This window comes from Lepisosteus platostomus, chromosome 10 (genome assembly GCF_059453375.1).
Source record: "Lepisosteus platostomus isolate fLepPlt1 chromosome 10, fLepPlt1.hap1, whole genome shotgun sequence".
Taxonomy (NCBI): domain Eukaryota; kingdom Metazoa; phylum Chordata; class Actinopteri; order Semionotiformes; family Lepisosteidae; genus Lepisosteus; species Lepisosteus platostomus.
Genome location: NC_142620.1, coordinates 5,185,667 through 5,210,425, shown reverse-complemented (window position 1 = coordinate 5,210,425; position 24,759 = coordinate 5,185,667). Strand labels below are relative to the sequence as shown.

Below are 24,759 nucleotides of genomic sequence, written 5' to 3'. Positions count from 1 at the left end.
AACTTGCTTGGCATTGCATGAAAGGCGATGATGTGCAGTCATGCTGATCGCACTGTGGCCGGGAATGGCCTATTTCTGAGCACGCCAGCGACGTCTTTGAAAACAGCTCCCCCTTCGGTGCCACTTTACCCATTTCCAATATCGTTAACTCCCAAGCCTTAAAAAGAAATAAAAAAAAAAGTCAATGAATTGTACTTTCTGTTCCACACAGGAGCAATAATGAAACAAAATCCTTTTTTTTCTTTTGCAGAGCTGTTTCACAGCCAGTGAGGGGTAGATTTAAAAAAAAAAACATGCAGCAGATATTGAATTGCAATAGGACCTGTGGGGAATTAGGCTCTGAACACCAGAAATATCTGCGAACAATTCAATTTCTCATAATCAGACGATCTGTTTTTATTTCATAGAACTGCTTTGTGTGGTGCAGACAAAGCACATTAAAATTGCCAGAAATGATCAAATACATCTAGAAACTTGGCTCCCATATTGATCTGAAGATTGATGGCTTTGTGGATAACTGTCCTTAAAACACACCTTACTGTTCTAAGTGAAAAGTGGCATATCTGAGCTATTCTTTTCAGGACAGTTTACAGTTATGATAAAATCCTAAAAAGCTGTGGTTGAATCAGAAGACATACTGACTCGAAACCACAAATTGTGTTACTGTACATCAAATGAGATTTCTGTAGAACAAAAACAGGACTACACAATAAACTGAAAATTATTTCTTTCTTAAACAATTGTTAGTTTCTGACATGGTATAAAGCAGTGTACTGCAAGCTTCAGATATTTCGTCCCTATTAAATTGTATTATTAATTAATGGATTTCAGAGGTTAGAGCATTTTTAAGATTAAATTATCTTTTGTGCATTTTTGAAAATAGAATACAGGTATTCTAAACAAATCTTCTATTTCGTGGTATGTTTAGGCAATATCCAAAAAGTAATACATAATAAAGAAGAATCAAAAGCTTAATTTTAGTGGTTCAACGGGCCGCATCACCTTTAAAAATGAAATGTACCTGCTTTATCCAGCAGATGGCACTATTAGTCCGTTATATGAACAAAGCGATTTCAGGAAATACAATTTTTTCTAGTAATGGATTTTATATTCTGTATTGAGTCTGCAGTCATGTAGAATTTCACAGAAGAATATGGCTTTCCTTTCCATTACCATACAGTAATCCACTCAAGACATTCCAATCTGCATCATTGTAACAGGCGCTGTCAGTTAAAGTCTGTTGTTCCTTTATTGTTCCTATTTTGCGTTAAACTTCCATTTATACAAAGGAAGATGATTGAACAAGAGCTTATTCTAGAAAGCTATCTATAAATTTCTTTAGCTAGTTTCATACGACTAGAACATAAGCTGTGTCTTGTGTTGCCTTCACCTTGGAAAATAAATGTCAACGTCATCTCAGTGAAAATGATTTTTAAGAGGAAAAATAAGATTTTGCTCTTGTAAAACAGTCCCTTGATTTTAAGGTTCATTAACTATCACGAGTCAAAGACAGCCCTGCCTTGACGGAGTTAATCCATTTCATTAATGTAAATGTCTTTACAGAGCTGACAAATGTGAAGCTATTGTACTATTATTGTTATTATCTTAGTCATATGAGAGGCGTATTACTCACTTAATTTCTCTCTCTGACTGAACATCTATAGATGCAGAAACATCTATTTCTCCTTCTCAGGGTTTTGTTGGCAAACTGGATGAGTTCATTCAGTGGTTGCATGAAGCTCTAGAAACAACTGAGAACTGGACACCACCCAAGGCTGAGACCACCTGCCTCAAGCTGTACCTGGAAACACACCTGGTAAGACTGTCAGTTCCACCTGGCACACAGCAGACCAGAGAGAGGAGCGAGAAAATGCAATACCGGTTGAATTAAAGGGAAATGTAGGGTAGCCAGGTTGTACCAGCCTACATATGTGGCCAGGACACAGGGTTATGAACTATACTGCTACCAAGGGATCATCCATATTAATTAATTAAGATTAAAATGAAGGTGGCACCTCCTACAGAACGGTGTCTCCAGTATGCATACGGAGGCACTGGTTTGGAAATTCAGGTCCAGAGGGAAGAGCACCACCTACTGGTCCAGCAACACTGCTTACAACAGTGACCTTGTTTCCTAGAAGTTCTTCTTTCTAGGAGATATATAACGACCAGGCCCATATATGGCTTATGAGATCAGTCTATAAGGTGATCATGCTATTGTGACTAAGTTAACAGCAATCTAGACGTTATTTTGTCTTATCCTCAAAAGGGAACAGAATTGGAAACATTAGTATTCTCGAGACATCGACAGGAAACCTTCCATTTGTCTTTGCCTTTTTTTTTAGATTTAAAGTTCCTCCAGTTTTTATCGCGGCGCTTTTGTTTCTGAGTGTTTCTCTACAGCTCTTTTTTTTCTAAAACAATTATGAAAACCCAGCAAATTAAATTGCTGCCTCCTTTTCCCTGTGCTTCCACAGCGTCCCCGGAGTGAGTGTGTTTTCCTGACCCTGCTACTCTCCTGCAGTTAAATATAATAATAAATCAAGCTGCAAACAGTTGGCAGCAGCAACAGGTCTGTCTGACTAATGCTTCCTCCAGCTCTGTGTCCCCAGTGTGGGGCTCCCAGCCTTGCTGAGCTGCTGAGAGGGGCTCCAGTAAAGAGGCTGCTCCTGCTCGCACTCTGCTTGTGCACCTAGCTGTAATAATGCAGGATATGCCAGGAAAGGTTCCTCTGATATTTTGTTTCTGAACCAAAACATCTACAGTAAATATAATAATATATCATTCTTCTTTTATTATGTAGTTCGGTGAGTCGACTTATGTCAGAGGTGAATTTCTGACTTATTAAAAAGTCCAGTCCTTTGTGTTCTCTGTACGTTGGATAGCTGCACTGGTTTCTATTTCCCTCTTCTCGAACCCATGCAGTCAAACTGCAGCGATTCCGTAGGTATCTTCTCGTCCTGCAGTTGGATGTTCACCTCCTTACAAGCCAGCGTGCACAGACTGCTGTCCAGCCAAGGTTACTGTATTGTGAATCACATGGCTGTACTCTGACACTCTCAGGTACAACTCAAAAAGGCTCATGATTAAATATTATTGCCACCACAGCGCAAAGGCTAGGCAAGCCATTCCTTTGTCTTCAGAACCCAAGCCACAAGCGAAGGTCATTTAGTTATAAATGGTATATTTTTTACATTGCATATTGGGTAATGTCCAGTTATATAATTTTACTGTCTATTCCATATTGCACTTAGAGAGCAGGCAGTTTCCATATCTGAGCCACAGTGGTTCATCAGGCTTGAGCTTATCCCAGTTTCTGCAGCATTACACGGACAAGAGAGCATGATGTAACAACCCCCCCAGGACAGGTTTCTACCCACTAGCAGTGCTGATCTCCATTTGTACAGCTGGGTGGACTAGCAGCAGGAACTCAAACCCACTAGTCATGAGTCCAGAGACGTGGCTACGGTGCTCCTCCCCTCCAACACTAGGGAACAGAACAGTCACTTTTAATTAAATGGAAAGAGAAGAATGTGGTCAGTTTATTTTCAAGCTTAAAAATCTTTCAGTGTGTCCGCGCTCCTTTTGTATCTAGAGATGGTCAGACCTCGTGGGTCGCACTAGGAATGTGCAGGCTCAGGCTCGCAGAGCTTTTGACATCTGACGAGATTAGAATTCAAGGCGAAGAAGGCTGCAGGCATCTCACTGTATTGTGTCCTGGGGGACTCCAGTGCCTTTAAAAGCACATCCCATACCCATCCAGTGGAGTAGAGGATAATGCACTTTACACTTTGATTATGCCTTACAAGACAGGAGGTGTCCCAAAGCTCAGTGAGCATTATAAAAAGCAATCAACATAAAAGTTTAAAGAGTAGTGGCTAACACACACACATGTTTAACTGGTTGAAAGAACAACAAATATAGAATAAAGGCGTTGATTTAATGGTTGACGCATTTGGGGATATTTAGCAGAAAAATCAATTCTAGTGTGAAGAAGAGTTTCTGATGGGGCTTTTAAGTCAGTGTCTGAGTACTTCTGTGATTCCTAGTGAGCCTGGCTCTTCTGCACAGCTGTAGACATGCCTGGCTGAGTGGCAGCAGGAGGTCAGTTCCACCCATCCGCTATCAGAGAGCCACTTGATCCCGGCGAGGCTCTGGGCAGCCCAGCAGCACGGGTGGGTGGGGGGGAGAGAGTGGAATGAAAGCACATGGCTGCTCTCATCCTGAGCGGAAGGCCAGTCCATCACAGGACCGCAGAGGGAGGCGTGGGGCCTGGTCGATGGCGTTCGGATTCGCCCATCGCCGGAGAGCCCGTGACCAGGAGAGCCACAGTACGTGAGGTGAACACTGCCGGTCCCTGCTGCCCAGTGATCGCTTGCCCTGTGTGTCCTGTGCCCTGGCAGAGCTTCAAGCTGAACGTGGACAGCCACTGTGCCTTGAAGGACACCGTGGTGGAGGAGGGGCGCCAGCTCCTGGAGTTCATAGTATCCCACAAATCAGGTAAAGCTCGCACGGTACCGGACAAGGCAGCAAGCACCGAGGGGCATGGCTATAAATCCTCTTATTTATTATTAATATTTATATTAATATTCTGACCTTCAGGATTCTAAATGTTTCAGAGCCTGCCTCTCCAGGTTAGGCTGTAAAAAATCAGTCAGCAATGAATTTGGGTCCCTGATTAGCAGAGCCCACAGGGGAGGAGGTGAGAGGCTGAGAACAGATCAATCAAGAAGAATTAAATTAAGAGCGATGGGATAAGGGGTGCGTGGCGCTTCTCAGAAATTCTTCTCCTTCCCTTTTAATTGCATGAATTTACACCTCAAACCACTTTTGCGAGTTCATAAAGTCACAAATCCTCCCTTTTGGTAGAACAGTTCTTCTGAGTGTCGGAGCCTTGCGCCATAAGAAATGGAGGCTTTACACAGCAGCTCAGGTTTGAAAAGGTTCTTTTGCCTTCATGCGCTTTTAGTCATCACTTCCCGCAGCGGAAGTACTTCTGGCAACTTTGTCAGTTTGTATTGGACGGTGCGATTATTAATTGCAAATCCCCAATGTCCAGCATAGATACTAATACCTGGTTACCTAGCAGCTGTGCCGGTCAGTAATAATTCAGCAGGCATAAGCAGCACATGACAGCCTGGCAGTCAATAGATTAACATAATCCATAAATATCATAAAAAGGAATTATCTAGGGGTCTTTGATTTAATGTATCTCAATGTTATGCTATTTGATAATGGTGAATAGGCTAGTTCTGAGAGCTGTTAGAATACAGGTCTAGTACACAATAGGTGTAGATGGTGATGAAACCATGCAACCTATAGCTTTGTCATCTGAGACAGGTGGATGTAAACATATGCTAAGCAGATTCATTAAAAAGTGCATAAATAAAACCACCATAGCTACTAGCTCAAGGTGACCTTGAAACAGAATACAGCAATGTCGTTTGTATGCGTTGATTGTTAGGAGTGTGTTAGACTGCGCAAGGCATCATTTGGGGGTATAAATCTACCTGCTAGCGAGACGGTATGTTTATGAATGATCGCTGAATAGGTTGTCTGGCTGAAATGCTGAACAATGAATTGTCACTCTGAGCGGAGAAGCTGTTGCTTTGGGTTGGTATCTTGCCAGGGGATACTTAGTGAGGCTTCCTTCAGCCCTCACTCGCAGAGGCTGCCATCATGAAGACCAGCTGGTTTGACACATAACAGCTCAACACAGTGACCCCAGGGAGAGACCGGCTGAATTAGGTTTCTGTTGATTAGATAATTCAGCAAAAAACTGAAAAAAGAGGTTAAGGCTAAGGATCTTAGGACACCCGTGGATGGAAGTCTCTTTTGTTCCCCTACAAGCTGCTGCTGCAGCAGTTTGGTAGCTGTTGTCTTGAGCTTTCCAGACTTAAGACGGAAAGTGTGGCATTGAGTGTAACTGGGCATCCCTAATTGCATTTTGCTTGTTGGAAAGTTGCAGGAAAGTTCCAATAAGGGCTTATTAATTACATTTCTCTTTGCTCTGTTTCTGGAGGTCTCAAAGACATGCTGCAGATGATTGTAAATCAGTGGCAAGAGCTACAGAGGCAGATCAGACGTCAGCACAGCTGGATTTTGCGAGCCTTGGAGATCATCAAAGCTGAGATCCTGGCGAGTGATGTGTCTCATGAGGCCGAGAGTGGAGCAGGGAGCCCTGAGGTAAATGGCAAGAAGACTCTCTTATTTCCTCTTTATTTCCTGGCTGGTTTAGAACTAGCTGCCACTGAAGTCCAGTCCTCTCCCTCAGGCTGTTATCCTTTTTTCCCCTGTAAAAATAAATAAACAAAAGAGAGGACAGGGAGTTTTTTTTCATTGTTATTTGCATAAGGAACAGAGTAACAGAAATGGAGCTATCCAGTTTGAAAGTTCTCCAGAACTGTGCCCGAAAAACATGGTTATATATGCATGATGTGGATGAGGACTTGTGGGGAAGATTTTGGTTATGAATGCTAAGGCAAGCACGGTGCAATGAATAATAATTACAAAAATAAATAAAAGCAGGGTGATGCAATTATTTGATCCAGAGAATATGTATTTCAAAAGTTATACTCTTTAACGAATATGGGCTGAAATCTCCCTATCAGTAATCATATACACTATATGTGTTTGCTAAGTGTCAGTAGCTATTAGACTCCCTCAAAAGTACTTGCACAATGTGGCTTAAGTTTTACTTTTGGCAAATGATTCTTTGGAAGTATGAAAAACAATAAATCATTTGTATTAGGGCATTAATAGAAAAAAAAGCATTTCACAGTTCAGTTCTTCAGTATATTTCCTAAGGATTTTCCAATGGTTTTTTTATAGCTTGTAGGATCAATCTTGAAAGTTACTTCCAACCATGATACTCACAGCTAGAGTGATCTTGATCGGGATTGAATGCGGTGTGGTGCTTCAAATATTAATAGCTTGTATCATTACATTTTTGTAAATATAAACACCCCCAGAAGTGTTAAGTCTACACGCATGTAGTATATTTATTTGTTCAGTAAACAAATAACATTGTTCGTGTAACATGAATAATCAGAATGCTTTTAAATTGTTTTGTTGCAATTATAAATCACTATAATCAGTGCAATCATTCAGCTCTGACATCCATTAGCCGCTTGGTTACAGCAAATTAACAAAGAAGGGAGAAAGTGATTCATTATCTCATTCCTGTTAATGACTATCAGATGCATTGCCTAATTAGAGGATGGCCATTGTAGTGGGAGGAAGGTCATATTCTTTGCTACAAATCTTTCTGCACTGTGTGTTTAAAATCCTCACAACTGTGCATGGGTTGAATAAACAAGCACTTGTCTGCAGAGGATAAGGAGGGGTCAGTGCTCCGAAGAGAATCTGTTGAAAAAGTTTGCAGGACCACAACTTCTGAGTTCTGAGTAACCAGGGATCTTGAGGGTCCTGAGTAACCTGCCCTCCTTATTTAAGGCATGACATGTCTCTACCCCGGAGCCTGAAGCCTACTCACACTACCACATCTTTGGTCTGCAGGAAGTTGCTAATAGTGTAAAGAATTTGATTTATCACTTTCCATTTTGGAAGAACAAAGAGGTACAGTGGATGATTCTGTGTGTGCTACTCATAACACTGTTATAAGAGTGGGAACATGGTTATAGAGTTTGGTAGCCGCATCTACGGAGTAGCTGAAGAGCTCTTGGGTCATAATAGGAAGTTTGCGGATTCAGATGTCAGCTAGGGAGTTCCTGTTGTACCCCAGATCACTGAATGTGCTTGAGGCAAATGCCCAGCAATATGCACGTAAGTTCACTTTAGATAGAAGTGACAGCCCAATAAATTAGAAATAACAATGCAAGTGTTTTTGATTCTTCAGCTAAATAAAGAAAGATGTTCTTAATTGCTGCGTTATAATGCTTATATAACGCTTTTCCATAAGTGACAAGAGGTGAAATGGCACTGGTTTTTCAAGAAGCTTTTTGCTCTTGCTTATACACAGTCTCGCCACAGATAAGGAGAATACTGGCTTAGTATGCTATCTGAACATTGACAGGGGGAAAATGAAATTGCTAAGTAACTCCCCAAAACTAATAACTAACACATTTATCAGAAGTGTTGTGCATAATTATAGACTGTGCTATGTTATGTGTTTTTAGACAATCCGTATGAAATTATTCAAAAACTGATATTTAAAAATTGCTTTCTGGAAGCTCCTCTCTTGTCATTAATTACTAATCCTTAGAACAACAGGTGTCTTTTTGATCATTAATTCAATTCTTTAAAGCAGCACACAAAAGAGCAATGCTCGCTGTCATTCTCGTAATATATTATGTTATGAAGATACTTGCATTTTCCCCTGTATGCCATTAAGGTGTGAATAAACCTGTGTTAGTCTCTCCTGACAGCGATAACGGTTTGTTATTATTGCAGTAAACATATGCTCATGTTGTGATTTTTTTTGTTCTGAATTATTTTAGCCAGCACCATAAAGTTTTAATGGCACTGCGTGCTCTTCGAACAGTAATCTTAAGGGGGCTTGCCCTGTTCAGTTATTCTCTTCTAATTAAATTGCTGGAACATCATAGGAGTGAGAATCCAGACAGACTTGGGCACTTTTAACAGTGCACCTTGTACTGTTTTTTGGAGTCTGCTTGTTTAATTTGTTTGAAGCTGAATGTACAGTGCCTTTTGGTGTTCTTCTGCTGCATTACATCCATATCAAGTCTGACTGAACTGCGGAAGGCGTTCTTTTGGAATTTAAGGTATTTAGGAAATCTTTAGTTTTACTCTTAAAGGTTACTGACCACAGTAAGGACTAGACCCAAAAATATGAGAATAGAAGTTTAACTAAACACACGTAAAAGCAAAGAGTTTAGTTCATCACAAGAAATAAAGAACGTAACTGACAGCATGAAAAAATAATAAAACAAGCAACCGAAAATAAAAATATTAGTTGGAATACTATATTAAACTTACTGTGCTATAAATCATACATTTTGTAAACCAAAGGATCCCTGTGACATTCGTATTATGCAGCCCACAGTGTTTCCCAGTAATCAGCATTTCAGTAGGGGGTTTCTGCACCCGCCGATATACCACACGAGAAAATAGAAGCTGACGCTGCCTGTACATGGACATCCACGTCGCGGTGGGCACATGTGATCAGTGCACAATCTAGTCCCCTTTCTCACGGACGGCTGCTGTTTTTTGAGCGGCACCTCTGAAACATTCTTGGCCAAAAGTGCAACTCTTTTGCTCGCCTTACAAACCACAGGGCCGCTCCTCCAGGCTGCAGGCCTGCATGTCCCAAGGGCTTGTTTGTGTAAGTCTTGTTGACCAGTAGAACATTGCTGTGTATTTCTACACTGTATCTGGAATATGTTTAATTCACCCTCAGTGTGAGTTACTTACAGTATATTCAAATGGACACCTACTGTACACCTTTAACAATATCACATTTTTGAAAGAACATTCTGTTACTGAAGCCAAGGTCCATTGAAAGCTTCAATTTCTACAGTGAAAGCTATGTCCATTATAGCTAGGCAATATTTCACACACTCTTGTACTTAGGTGCAGTTAATTAATAGCAGACAGTACATGGTTATTCTTCAGTCAAGCCTGGCTATCTAACTCAGAATGGCACACTGTCCGTGTCCAGTGACTAAATACAGCAGCGAGGAATGTGTTCTAAAGGCAGGAGAACTAATTTGCTGTCAGACTCTTAAATTCAGAGCTTTATGACTCTGTCTACAAACAGGCACATCAGTTTATCTGCAGCTAATGACCACACTACATTAGCCTGCATTATTTTCGGAGCAGTCTATAAATCCGTAGGAAATGGAGGATGGTGGGCAGTCTCCTGTAAGGTGCAGTAGTGACTGTGCACAGCAAACATTAGAACATGCTGATACCTGGAGTTTGTAACACTTACCTCACTGAGTGTTGTGCCTTAGAAATATATACAGTACATATGCCAAGCTGGACTTATCTAGAGTTTACACAGACAGCTGTGTGCCCCAGGATGCTCATTTTAGATATTTTCTAGGCTGGTTGGATCACGGCAGGCAATCTAACCCTTGAATCCTAAAGCAGAACACTAGTCTACGATAACATTCTTACAGCTCCAGTTCCTCCAGATGCACAAGAAGAAGCCTTAAGGAAATAAAAGTCATGATACTTAAATCCATCTTGCGATTATTGCCGAAAAATTAAAGGCTGCTCTCAACAGGAATTTCTGTGACCTTCCTCAGTAATGTGCAGTACTAAGATCATAGGATCTGTGCTCTGTGGAGGCTTACCTGTGGGCAAACAGTGTGATATAAATTGATTGACTTGGCCTAATCAAGTTTATGACCCGTAGTATCACAGTTTGTAATATTTTGCATATGTAAAATCGACTGTTTCCTGGATCCTATTTATGAGATTTGCACTTCTGGAGTAGAAAGAATAGGGGGAATTTTTTATTGTTTTTAAAAGCATGGAAAATACTTGGAGGTTGGTTAAAACCATTAAAATTACACGGGAATGAAAAATTCCCATATCAATAAAGCCCTGGAAAACATCAACATACAATATTGAGAACAAGATTTTAACAGTAACATAAACAGCAAAATAAATGTTATGAGCTGTGAAGCTTAGCAACACAAATCCAAATTATTTACTGCAAACAGAGAAAAAAACACGTAGGGTTGAAAAGGTTTTTGTGCATCTGATTCTGTAAACACTGTAACCTCTGCTGTTAGGAAGCTAAAACAGATTATTGCCAAAGCAATTGAAATGAGTTCAAATGAGCCAGCGTTTAAATGCTATGAAGAATGTAATTTGGAAAACAACAGTGTAATGACATGTTCTGATTGTGGTGAAATGATACACATAGCCACACACGGTGCAGGGAAAGGTAACGTTATACACACAGCAATATATTGTTATTGAATCTCAAATGGTTCTTACATGTGTGCAATTTTGAACTGTGTTAAGTTTCTCTGTATCAATCTTTACACTGAAGCATTTTATTCACCAGCTGAAGTTATACAAAATGCTAGAAACGTTTTTGTGTTTTGGCAGGGGTTTCTTTCACAGCAATGAAAATGGTTGGAATACATTTATTTTGAGCCTCACTGCCATCAGAGTGGTGCAGTGGGAGTGCTGTTCACCTTTCTCACTTGTGAGAGATCTTGAAACAAGTATTCAAAATCCTCAAGGGAACTGACAACATTAACCCTGTGTGGCTTTTAACCACAATAAAAGTGGGCAATATTTTCTTCATTTGATAATAGCAATAGTGATAGTTGCACACCCTGCAGTGGACTGGAGTCCCTGTGTTTCCGGGATCAGCCTGGGGAGACCATGACCCTTAAAAGGATTGCTAATAGCTGGATGAAGGGAACAGTCAGTTATATTGGATTTGGTGCACATCCAGTTCTTAATTTCTACTATGACATCAACCCCAGTGCCACCCAAGGAGAAGGAGGCCATGCACTGTCTGCACAGCTCTTTGTCCCCTGACACATTCCTGGAGATCCTGAGCTGACTGGAGGCACCCTGCTTCTTTCACTGACATCAGCACAAGCTCATTGGCAGCTGACAGGTCCCGAAGCCCAGTCTGCCTAACACCCACCTACTGTATCCCTGTTCATTGGCTCCCAGGCACAGGCAGTGTTCTTGCATTTTCCAATGCTTTTTCCATGTTCACACCATACATTGACATTGCTGTGGAATGACTTCAATCATGCCTTCCCATACCTTACCATGCATACCTTAGCAACCATGCATATGTTTGGCAAGTGTTTTAATATGATATAATGCAGTAAACATACTTGGGTAAAGCAAATAAAAGACCAGTGAATTTGAAGCCAATAAAAACCAGTGTTCAATCTACTCCTTGAGTCTAAAGCACTGACTTTTGGGATTCTGCTCAAGATATTCTGTTAATTCTGTGTAATTAGGGGTTTCCTTTCTTAAGGGTAGAAACAAATAAGCTGTTTTCACTGGACTGTTCTGGATATGTTAGCATGCAAAGGCAAAAACTGAAAATTGAATTTATAAAGTGAAGAACAGAGATGGTGACCCTCATGTCTCTTTTGGCATGATTTAAAGCCAGAGGCAATTCACTGATTGATAAACGGATTTTATTTTTTTTAAATAGAACAAAACAAAGACAAAAACAAACCTCTTCAACTGATACTATCTGAGCTAGCAAAGGCAGTTTGAAAGGTTTAATTACTGTATAGACAGATTATGAATATTAACTTATATTATTCTATAAATATTAAACATATATTTATGTTATAATATATGTACTATATCAAAAAGAGTGATATGTTTTGTACAAGTAAGATGTACATTGTTGTTGTTGTTGTTGCTGTTAAAATATTGTTAGTAAAGAAGACCTTGTCCCAGCTGTTTTTGAAATATATTTATCTAGCAGTGAAAAAAAGAGGAGGCTGTGCATGTGTGAGATTATCAGGCTAATATATGCATGGGTACTTTCAGACAAGATTGAGAAGATGATGTTGTTATTGACAAGGCCAACACCTTTTTTGGCCTCTGTATATTTGTGTTTGTTTAAACTATTAAATATTAATGAGAATTTACCTAGTTCTGTATGTCAAGTCATTTCTCAGTCTACCTGTGTGTCTGTCTGCCAGGCTGTTCTAAGGAATATTGTAACATTATACATTTGTAGATTCAAACCTTCCAAGTCATTTTATCTTAGCTTGGACGGAAATTTCATCAAATCATTCCCATGATCCTGATTCATATTATCATATATTTAATATTTATTTAAAATGTCTGGTAATTATGCCGCACTGACTTAAATAATAAAACCTAAGCAGGTTTTGAAGAGTTCCTCTCTCTTGATATCATTTTGTTTTAACTTTGGCTAGATATTGTGCTTGCTGTATTCCCAAATCCAAACCAGATTTTTTATTTTATTTTTATTGTGCATTCAACAGTTGGCAATTAGATCAAACATTATAAAACCTGCAAGCAAATAAAATCAACATGGAATACTTTAGGCTGCAATTATTAGAATCAGAGTAATTTTAGAAAATGTGAAATGTAATAGAGAGCTATTACTTTGATTTCCTCTGTGGCTTGCTGGGTGTCTGCCTGCCAAAGCTGCAGATGTTTAATGAATCCTATTAAACTAAATACAATAAAGTATAATCTGATAGGAAAGGTTTTGATATAATAACACAGCGTGTCTGATACACACTTGACATCTCTTACAGTAAGGATTTCAATCTGCTTCAATATTGTTGCAGGTATCCAGTACTTATGAAACAGAGGGTGAACACCACACATTTTACTTTGAAAACCCTTCAGTCCTAACTAATGGGCATATGTAGATATTTATTTTAATTCCCCCGAGTGTTTATTTTCTTAAGCCTGAGCAATCTACTGGTATATAGCGCTTCTATGCAGACATTGCTATAAATACTGAGTCGCGAGAAGGAAGCTATTGGCAAATATTAGTGTGTATAGAATGTGCCCCAGTGTTCACAGGTAATCCCAGCAATGGTCTTCAGTGCATTTCGAATTTGGGTCATCAGACTTATTGGTTTTGACCAGGACCGAGAGACTGATTTAATACATAAAGAGCTACCAGAGTAGGGTGGGGATTAGTCAGAGATCTCTCGGCTTTTGGCCAGACAGAGTCTCTGGCAACTTGTCGGTCCCTGGGCACAAATATTGGTGAAGGCTACGCCTACCTCTCCTGTAATGCAGTGTGGAGCTCAGTGTCAGAAGATGCACTGTCCTGACAGGCCTTATTAGAGAAGCACGTGCTGTACCTGGGTCCTCCTTCTCCCCGTGTGGTAGAGGGGCCACTGTAGGAAAGCTGAAACTCGAACAAATGCTAATTCCTCTAATTAGGTGCATACGCAATAAAATAATGGGTGATTCCAATCTTTTCTTAAATGCACAGTGCATTCTGAAGTACCTACATTAAGTGTTGCAGCTTAAATAATTAAGCCAAGCAAGAAGAAATATTTTGTTGGTAATTTGTAAAAATGCACTGAACTATGTCAAGCTTAAAACTATAACAGAGCATTGTTGTTGCGTTTATACCTTTAACATATCTGTAGTTCAGTCTAAATCGGCATGTAGTTCATTTATATTCCAGCATTCCAAAACTGAAACACACTTAATCTGTAACATGTAAAAATAAAGATAGATGTTGAAACGTTGATTTCTGTGCTGAATTACTTTTGATTATCAAAGGGTTTGTGCACTAATGTACTGGCCTTTAATTTGTCTTTCAGATCATGAATCCAGTGTCCTATCCGATTTGTGCATCTGCAATTGGCGATGCCTTGATTCTTGTGAAATTTAATCGGAGTAAAATGTCAGTGTGACTTGCTACAATAGTAAAGGAGTGAAGGGCCATGCTATCAAGGTGGCTCTCCCATTCTCCTGATTGCCATGTTTAAACTTGTTGGAATAAGCACGAATAGGAACAGTTAAAGCAGCCTACACGTGCTGACATAGCTACAGTATCTATGAATGCCATGATTTTTGTGTACATATCTCAGAACTTGTTTGAGAACTTCAAAAAGAGATCAAACCGTTTGACTAGTTTCAGTTGAAATGAACAACTTTTGGGGGAAAACTTGCTTGCCTTTATTCACCTTCATAAGACAGATCATTTCTTCCTCGGTCTGAATGTGTTCCCAGTGTGATGTAATTGATCAGAATTATTTACCTTGTCTTCAGAGAAGATCAAAGAAAACTTAGAGAAGCAGCTGTTGTTCTTTTTATTATTAATAATGTAGGTGCTATGTGAGAAAATGTTGGCAACTTAAAAAAATCTTAAAACACTTTCTGTAGCACAGAATGTTTCTGAGTTCATGCAAAATGTCAGTGAAGAAATAAAAATCAGTAAAATGTAAATAACTGCATTTTAAGCACAATGTACTGTTTCAGGTATTCATAATTACTTTAAGTGTGACTGAAAAAAAAAACAGCAATCAAGCCATTGTTCTGTAAGGGTATAGAGCTAGAGTCTGATATTCAATTGATTTGTTTTTATTTATTATTTCTAGAAGCGACATTAAAAAGTGCATTAAAGTGCTCAAGATCAAATTACTGTACATTGTACAGACATGCTCTTTTTTCACGCCCTCAAACGTGGAACTTTTTTTTAATCAAGAGCGCTTATAGCCGAGCTGGCAAACATAAAAATGTCGAGATTGTGATGAAATATCTGTGATGAAATTACCTTATCATTGCACTGATTTAACATGCCTAGCAGGTGAAAGACAAAAACATGTGTTATCATCCCTAGGGAACCTTCAATGAATGTCAGTGTAGCTACCTATGTCTTTTTCTCTCTGCCTTCTTGAAGTGATATAAAATTCTAATGCTTGCCCTCTGGATCTCTCCTCACTGAAACCTAGCCAAACCGCTGAAGGTAAGATAGCTGCAGTGGTGCATGAAGAGGAGAAGGAAAGGGTGGGGAAGGAAAAAGTGAGTCGTGAAATATATTCCTTAAAAAATAGAAGTCAGAAATAAAATAAATAAATCTTCGCCCCTATATTTTTGAAAATGAATTTTATGGTTACACGAAGCATCCCATTAAGACTTTCTTCTTGCTCCAAGATTTTTTTTTTATTTTTGATGAGCCATAATAATTTCCCTTCAGTTTTTATAGCTACGTTTGACAGATGCACAGACTTGTAAAAGATTATATTATCCTGAAATCTGGGTAGGCTGATTAGAAGTGCTTCTATTTATGGTTGGGGGGGGGGGGATATGATTTCACACTACAGAAGAGGAAGAAAGAAGTAAGGAGAAAGAATCGTAGTAAGAGACGTGGTCTGAGATTGCCAGTGGTTTGTTTTTTTGTGGCTGCAACCACTGAAAATGTACAAAGACAATAAATATCCATTTTTAGCTTCTTCCAGCTTCCCATTGATAAAAAAGGAAAGTGTTTATTTTTCAATGGACAAAAACAAAGCGTTTTTGAAAACAGAAAACTTTTCCAACGCTGAATCCCTTAAAAGCCAAAGTGTGCTGATAATTAGACTGCACAAGAAAAAGCGCTGTATAATTCCCTCCTGTATCACAAAGGTATTCCATTTGCCCTGCCCACTGGCAAGCAAAACAGGAAGGGAATGATATTGATCTGTATTTTAAATCTAATGTGTTGCACCAGTGAAGGTGGATATTTGTTACTCTTTGACTTGTGCAGCAGAATGATTAGTGAAAGGGCAAAAATGAATGAAAATTTCTAAGATGATAAAGGCCGTACTGCCAGTTTAATTTATTTTCCTTGATGTAATATACCCATGGAAATAAATATTCTGTGTGGGCCACAGGGAATTTGTCTCTGAACTGAAGGTTTACAGTGACACTTACTAGTGTCACAAGAGACATCTATCACAGTTTATAGTATATAGGATCTTGAAACTTTATCGGCAGTAAAGTGATTTTAAAACACAAACTTTGGATTGTTTGAACCCCTTAGAACATTTACCACTGTGGACAGGCAGAGATTTTATTCTTTAGAATGTAATTTAGTCCATGTTGCTGCAGAAAAAGATTCAGTTATCCAAAAACAGCATAAGGTTTATAGTTCTTTCTGGGTTTTTTTTTCTTTTCATGCCAAGTAAGCTAGATGAAAGGTGAAGTTTATTTTTTACTTCTTATTTTACTGTTTTTAATTTCTGCTTACTGAGCTCTAAGGTGCCACATCATTATTATCATTATTATCTAGTAAGAGAAGGTACTGTATGTCTGTCATTCCTTTTTGGTTTGCTCCCTACAGAAAACACGATATGGTTAAATTTATTTTGCCAGTTTCAATTAGAAACAGAAAGGCAAGTACAGCAAACTTGTACCACTTCCAAGCGCTTTTTGGGTCCATCAGGCACACTAGTCTTTTTTTTCTGATGCTTTTTTTCACTCTAGAGCAGCATGATGGAATGATGATTAGCCACACTACACTTGTCATGGATGTGAATCTGGACTGATTTGCTTTCTGTGTCGAGTTTGTACGTTTTCTCTGTGTTTGCATTAGGTCCTCCCATCTCCCAGGACACGTGGCAGGGTTTTCTGGTGTTTCTACTGTATATTGTCCCTATGTGAATGCCCTGCAAGTCATTGGCATCCTGTCCAGACCGTAGCCCTTTTTCTCTGTGCTTCCTTGTGCATCGTCAGCTTTCCAGCTCCTATGACTTGATCCAGAATTAAGTGGTTTTCTGATAATGGACCAATTTTATTTACTGTAGTTGTGGGTACAGACACAACACGTAGCACAAAGCATATGTCATGCACTCATTTTTAAAAACAAATCCTGAGTTTCATTAAGTTAAATTAGTACCGGTGGCATCACTGTTGGCACGTAATAGGCAGGTTGTAGAATTAGACCTTGACTTGCCAGTGACACAGAATGCAATGAAAAGCGAGTGTTCTGGCCATCTCTGGCATCTTTTAAACGAGATTTAGTTGGAGCAGAAGCAGCAGTGACGAGGATTGCCAACTTCAGTCAGCCAAGAAAGTGGCTTTGGCATTTGTTGTTTCCTGTCAACATTAATTATTATCCATTACTCTTGGTATCCAATGACATCTATAAAACTGATAGAAAGCCTAGATGGTACAGCCTTTAGTTTTTTAATGAAAAAGCTTTTTGTGGACAATCCCAGTTTGTTAAAGAATGGCTTATGGGTTCTTCACATATTATTCACACGACGCAGATTAAATAAACAGAGATCAAGTATAGGTTTCCATTCTATTTAATTTAATTTCCAACAGAATTATTCTATTTAAACAAAACAAAAATCAAAATTGACATTCCACTGTAAGAACAGTGGCTACCATCCCCCAGAGGATCCCTTGCTTTCTGCTCTCACCTCTATGTTTTATCAGCACACTGTTTATACACACAGCCCCCCATATGAACATTCATTACATCCACCTGTCCATCCAAAAACGGAGCAACTGGAGGAAACCCACATGAACATGGGGAGAGCTTATAAACCCCATGCAGATAGCCCTCCAGGTCCAGAACCAAGCCCGGTGCCCCAGCACTAACCACTGCACCACTGTGCACCCTCCATTAATCACAAGCCATTACAGTTGTTAAATTAATTATACAACTTGCAAAATTCTTTTATACAACCGCTGTAGAGGCTTTTAGTGCAGACCGCGTTGTCACTACACTCACCTGGAGCATTCCACAACATTTTCAACAAAGAAGAAAACGTGACTCACAATTGAAGATTATGTAGGATGAGAGGGAATACTTACACCTACATGGAGAAAAAAAGAGGCTGGGGTTTAGATCCATAATTGAAGATTGCATGCTGTGTTTCCATAAATAATTCATCTCTAGGTGAACAACTGATCCTGGACCAGGCCAGTATGTTTTTGCATATGTTTATTTAAACTTGTTACTGGTTTAACTGGACCAATCTAACAGCTTCTCCCAGTTCCTCAGGTGTTGCTGCTTTAAAGGGACCTGGAGCACCTACAGACACACCGGTCCTCCAGGTCCAGGATTGGACATCCCTCCTGTGGGGTGTGTGAAATAGGTCTTTTACGTTCTGCCTTCTGTTGAATGCATCCAGTTTTATCAAAACAATGGACTGGGGAAAGTAATTGACTATTTCTTAGAAGAGGTGGTCGTTGCCTTTTAATTGGAAGCACACCATTTGTAACGATTGCCGAGCGAGGCTCCCGTGGAAAGAGTATTTTAAGACGCTATGCGAGGCGGCAAATCCGGAAAGGAATAGGGAACGGAGCTGAGGGAAGACACACAAGGTTTATTGGTGCTCACAGTGATGATGGGGAAGCTCTGTGCTCCATGCAGAAGTGAAGGGCGGGTATCCATTTTAACCAAATCCAGGGAGGTCCACAGGAGAATCAGGAAACAGTCCATATATCCATTATCGAGAAATCCATCCGGAGACAAACAGGATCAGACACACGAAAAACAAACCAAGGAATCCGGGGCTTCGTCCCTGGCCCCGGGCTCAGAAGGTCAGGGTGACTATTACTGGCCTATGTCCTCAGACTTCCCTGTGAAGCCTGGTGGTAGGCAGGCCATGAGACAACCATTTTCCAAAGCTGAGGCCCGAAGGCTGGGGGGAAGGAAACTTAAATAAGGGACTTGGCTAGACACACCAGGAAGTAATAATTAAAAGGACTATCTAGAGAGGATTAGAGCGCCCCCTGGAGGAGGGGATATCGACCGTGACACCATTAAGAATGGTTAGGTTCCTCACGGAAAGTTTAACATCTTTACTCAAAAGTACACCAGTGTTTTGTTCCATAGTTTACAGTAATTTAGAAGAGTTTATATATCATGTATGGGACCAAGTAATAGGTTTATTCCATGCTTAAAAGAGAAGGAAGAAAACACAACGTTTCGGCCATGGAGCCTTCTTCAGGTGTGCTCTACCTTCACCTGAACTATATCATGTATATACTGGGGAATGACATTCCTAGCAAAAGAAGAATTTAAGAGTTTGCCAGTTCAGGTAAAGCCTTAATTCAGAAACTCCAAATGTATCTTGTACCCTGGAGGTCCAATTTTAGGACCTGCCCACCTGCCTCAGTAATAGAACGGATGTGTACTGGCTGACCACCACCAGAAGGGGGCAGCACAAAGAGACTCCTGGGGTTTACTGACTGGATGGAACTCGTCCATCAGCTCCCAGTGTGTCCCCCACATCTTAGCTGTGATTCTTGTAAACTGTGTCCCACAAGTTTAACTGTGTGTCTCACGCCACACTAAGAAAAAATCAGATCGGTCTGGTGGATTCTGTGCTTCCCCAAGGTCTTCTCAGAACAACAGCACTGACTAATGTGTAATATCAATTGATCTTTCCAAATGTGGTGTTCACCATTCAGTATTCCAAACTGATTTTCTTTCTAAAAGTATAATTTTAAAGGACATTGTCCTGTTGTATAATTAACGTAAGAAATAAAAATCCACCCTACTATGAGAACCATTAGAATTATTTTTTTTTCTGCATTGAGAGTAAAAATCTTTATAATATTTTATTTTATTATCAATAGCCATAGGCATATATGGATTTTAAAGAATGAAATGATTTTACAAGCAGGTATATATTTTTAATGCTTTGTGAAGTTGAAATAATTAAAATAGTTTTTATCTATGGCTTTGAACTTTTTTGCATTTCATTTTTGATTATGTTGTGTTTTTTTATGTTTGCTTCTTATTTAAATTGCAGTTGAAAATTAACAATTAAAAATCAATAAAGTACACAGGCTCAAATTCAGTATAATTTACCGTAACCATTTATAGAGTGTTTTTAACACAAGCAAGCCTATCTTCTGTACTGTACATTCTTTTGGGGAGAGAAAAGGGATTGTCCCTGACGTTCACCTGTCTCAAACAGATTAAGTCACTGTGAAATTCTCCCTACAGTATGTTCATGCCTTTCATTTTGGCTTATTAAAAGCGAACAGTGGTGTGCAAAAAACAGACCTGTATTTCTTAATGTGTGTATCCGTACTACAGAATACTAACATATGCAATCTTTATTGGCTGATGTAGTAAAAAAATTCAATATTAACCTCAGCTGACCTTGATTCACTCAACAATAGATACACTTGCATTTTATTTTATTTTTGTCACAAGAATTACTTTTAAAATTACACATAATTGCAAGGAATTGTAGAAAACTACCCATAATTATCCATAATTCAGTCCAGCGTGCTAGCTTTTCCCCCCATGATTTAAATAAACTATTAAGCTTTAGAGCTTTAGATAAATTTTTATTTATAAAAAAAATCTTCAGAATGATTAATCTCTGGTGAGATATAGCTGGTAAGGTAATTTAATTTCATGCTAACAGAGTATTCGAAATTATCAATGGCTCGGATGTTTAATTACTATTAATCACTTCCTTAATTTACTAGGAAAAACTTCCTTAATTTTTCATAAGTTGCCCTTTCTCGCAAGACTTGTACCAGTTTCCCTATGAGGAGTGTTTACGTTCTCAAATCAATCAAGGGGATTGAGCCATTACCACAGCATTGAATCTGTGATTTCAAACACTGAACCATAGCTTCTTCGGGGGGGTGGAAAAGAGCTATTTGAACAATGCAGGTCTCTTCATATGAACTCAGTTACAAATCATATTTGATTTCATGCATAATTAGTCTGTCTACCCCCTGCAAGTTCATGCCAGGGCTGCATGCTATGTATTCTGAAGGTATCTTGAGCATCATGCAGCTCTCAGTTTGATGACTGTCCTTTCGGCAGAACAGCCAATATGCATTAGAAGAATAGCGCTGTTCCGAGTCACTGGCTGAAATGAGCTTGAAGTAATTTCCAGCCTGGTCTGGGAACTGCACCTTTTAACAGTATAAAGCCAGCAGAATACTCAACTGTAGGCAGTTTTCAATTTTTGATAGAGCTGCTGCCCCACGGATTAAACTCGCCGACTTAATTATGTTTTAAAATGATATTTTAATTAAATATCAAGGTAAGCAAAAATGGATTTCAAAATAATTAATCAAACATCAAAAAAAATTGAAACCTTTTTTTTTTTTTTGCTTGAGCAGCAGAAAAGTAAGAAGCCTTATTTAGGTCTCTTAGAGATTCAATCTAATTTAATTCTCTCTCTTCTCTAAATAAACATTCCTAAAACCTTTTTTCATCTGGGGGAGTAGGGATGATAGGGGTAATCAATATTTCTAGCATTTTAATTAAAACCGTTAGTGGAATAAATCCATTTAATTATCAGTTAATGAAATACAAGGTCATTTACCTGACAGCAACTTTGAAGGTGGCTTACTGGTTAGAATAAAGCCTAGCAACCCAATGTCAGAGCCGTTTAGTTTCTGTCAATTTTAAGGTTAAAGTCTTTGCCTTTGGTTAACCCCTTGAATGCCAAATACCTGATACTGTTCAAGCAGAAATGTGAAGTTTGCATGTGAAAGAGTCCGTTTGTTCTAGCATGTTCAGTGGAGATTTGGATAATTTCAGTTAATTTTCAGCCTTTTTTTATAATCTATACTTTTGTAATGTACACATTTTCAAGGAATTGACTCTTCATGGAAAAAATACACATTTTAACTAATAAAGCGTGAAGTTAATTTAAAATACCATCAGGAATGTGCTGTATATGTGATATTCTCCATCAGCTCTTGGCTGTCCATAGGCATAATGTCTTACATATATTATAATATTACCTTTGTAATATTATAATAACATTTTAAGATGACCTTAATGATATGCTAATTGAAACCAAATAAAAGCCCTCAGTTCCTTCACTCTGGCAATGTCTCAGTGACAGGAGGCCTTCTGTAATTTACCTCAGTGGTTCCCCTGAGCCAAAAAAGTATTAATTGTACTAGTTTTTTTTGTAAGAAACACATGCACTACTAACTGCCTTCATGGAAATATGTCTTTTTGATTGGAAACATGATAACTGCCTGCCCGCTATGAGCTCGTACTGGAAAACAGCCTCTTAAAACCAGACTTTCTCAGAGCGTCTAGGACAGCCAGCATAGTGGAGCTTTTATTGCAGAATGGGCCGTCCTGAACACTGTTGCCGTAGAAACGATTCTGCTTTAACAGCAGCAACTTCCACAAGCTGGAACAAATACAGCAAATAATAAATAGAAATACAATGGAGCAGAGAAATCGAATTTAACTTGGCCTGAAGCACTTACCTGGAATGTGTATATAATGTTCTCAGGCATTTGTCATTGTGAGCAATTCTGGTTTTTGTCCTAATGTTAATGAAATAGTAAACTCACCCTTACATTATGTTCCAGCTTTATGCATCGATCTTTACAATTGCTTCTTTGTCTTATTACTAAAATCAATTTCCTTCTGTGATTGCCAAGAAGAGCACCGCGACCTTTTAAAACCAGCCACTTCATTCATTTTTTTCCTCCTCTCTCCCCCCTGCCTTCCCCGAAGTGTCTTAACATTGTGGCCATACAAGCCACACACGCAACAGACCAGGAGAAAGTCTTTCAAGTCTAGATGTGTGCTGAACGTAGTACCGGTGGGTAAGGCCACCTCCAATGATGGAAGGCAGCCAGCGCACTCTGACCTGAGAAGTAAAGAGAAGTACTGCGCTAAACATAGGAATATTTTTTACAAAGAGAGCTGCCCTGATTAAAATGCATCCTCCCCAAGTGAAAGGATGATTAACCCAGAGTTGCAAGTCAACCCCAGGGTTTCTCCATCAAACCCCCAGCTTATGAGCTTCAGAAGTACACCGTCCCAAACATAGCGTGATCCACATCGCTCTGTTTCAGGTACGCCGATCACGAATTCACCTGCGGGGAGCTGCACACAGGTTCTCTTCAAGAGCTGAGCAGCTGATTTGAGAGCAGAACGCTTTAGAAGAGGGGCTCCATGTTAGCACTGCAATTTAAACGGAAACTTCCAACCTTCACTGCTGCCTGTGACAGCTTATGAGACGCAGTTCTGTTTCCCAACAATATCTTGATTTCAGTATCAACACGAACCCTTGTTAGACTCTCTAATGGTGGGGTGGGCAGTTCTGGACCTGACGGGCTGATTTGCAGCTCAGCTCTTTATTGGCTTACTGGGACCAGTTTAACACCTTCTCTGAGTTCTTCAGGTGCTGCTGCTTTGAAGAGACCCAGACAAGCTGCAGAAACCCCAGCTAGTCAGGACCGGGCGTTGGCTAACAGACAGCGACGATATGTTTTTTAACAAATGGCCTTGAAAGACCTACAGGTTAGGTACAGTAGGTGTTAGGTACATCCACGTAGAACAGCACATTAACATTCAACTTTACTTTTTGTCATAAGCTAATACAGTATATACACAGCTTTGAATCCATATGCAGGGATTTTTCTTGTGATGAACAGTTTGGGGTGAGGGCAATTTGATGATTTGCAGCTATTACTTATTTAAACAGACTGTGTCCTTGATTGCCGTGATAACATTTATATCCCTAAGATGATAATCATTATCACTAGAAGGCATATCCTATACTGTAAATAGTGGCAATGTTATACTGTACCCAACACATTTAATTTGATACAACAAACCTATTGTATATTTTTGTATATTTTGTGGATGTACTGTTAGTTATTAACAAATGGACCTGGAAAACAATTGTAGATGAGGATGGAGAAGGTAGAAAAGAACTCACTGTTTATAACCAAGCAGATGAAGTACAATAAACATTTGTAAAGGCTTACAGTTCTGAGTGCGCTCAGACGTTTATGGCCTGATCATTCCATTGCTGTAAATGCTAAAGGGAGCAAGATAAATAAACGACAAGGGTTCCAGATGCCACAGATTCTTCTGCACACATGTTTTATAAATATACTAATACAGGAAATCACAAAAGACTGTGATTCACTGCCTGTAGTCTTGTTCATTTTCCTAAAAAATACCCTGAAAATCTGTTTTATTTTTTTCATAACCTAAACTTCATTAAAAATGTGTTTCCACAGCTAAAAGACTGCACATGTGAGTGCTTAGATACCAGCAGTCTTGGATTTAGCATTAAGATCAAATTTTTCATGTTACTTAATGATTTCCTAATTAAGGTTTGCATGTTAATTAAAATGGTGGCTAATGTTAATTACCTATATTAATGGAGTATCATGTAACACCTGCCTAAAGCGATTGGCTCAGTTTGCAAAATATCTTCATCTAAGCTGTTGCAGGGTATTTTGTTTGTTGTTTTTTTATTTTTGAAAAAAAGTTTTTCCTTTGGATCTTCTTAGGAATGAGAAAAGCCCCTGATAAACATTATTAACCACTTTTGCCATTTAGATTATGCATTTCACAGATTGTGAGAC

General features: G+C 39.1%; 1 protein-coding gene across 5 annotated transcripts in view; it reads left to right on the top strand.

Moving 5' to 3' along the window:
• Positions 1-24,759, top strand: part of akap6 (A-kinase anchoring protein 6) — a 127,642-nt gene that overhangs the window by 44,124 nt on the left and 58,759 nt on the right. For all 5 annotated transcript variants that reach the window (XM_088647624.1, XM_088647623.1, XM_088647622.1 and 2 more), the window contains 3 exons: positions 1,694-1,816; positions 4,404-4,500; positions 6,023-6,186. In XM_088647624.1, the coding sequence (XP_088503750.1) occupies positions 1,694-1,816; positions 4,404-4,500; positions 6,023-6,186 (384 nt within the window). The remainder of the gene's footprint in view (positions 1-1,693; positions 1,817-4,403; positions 4,501-6,022; positions 6,187-24,759) is intronic.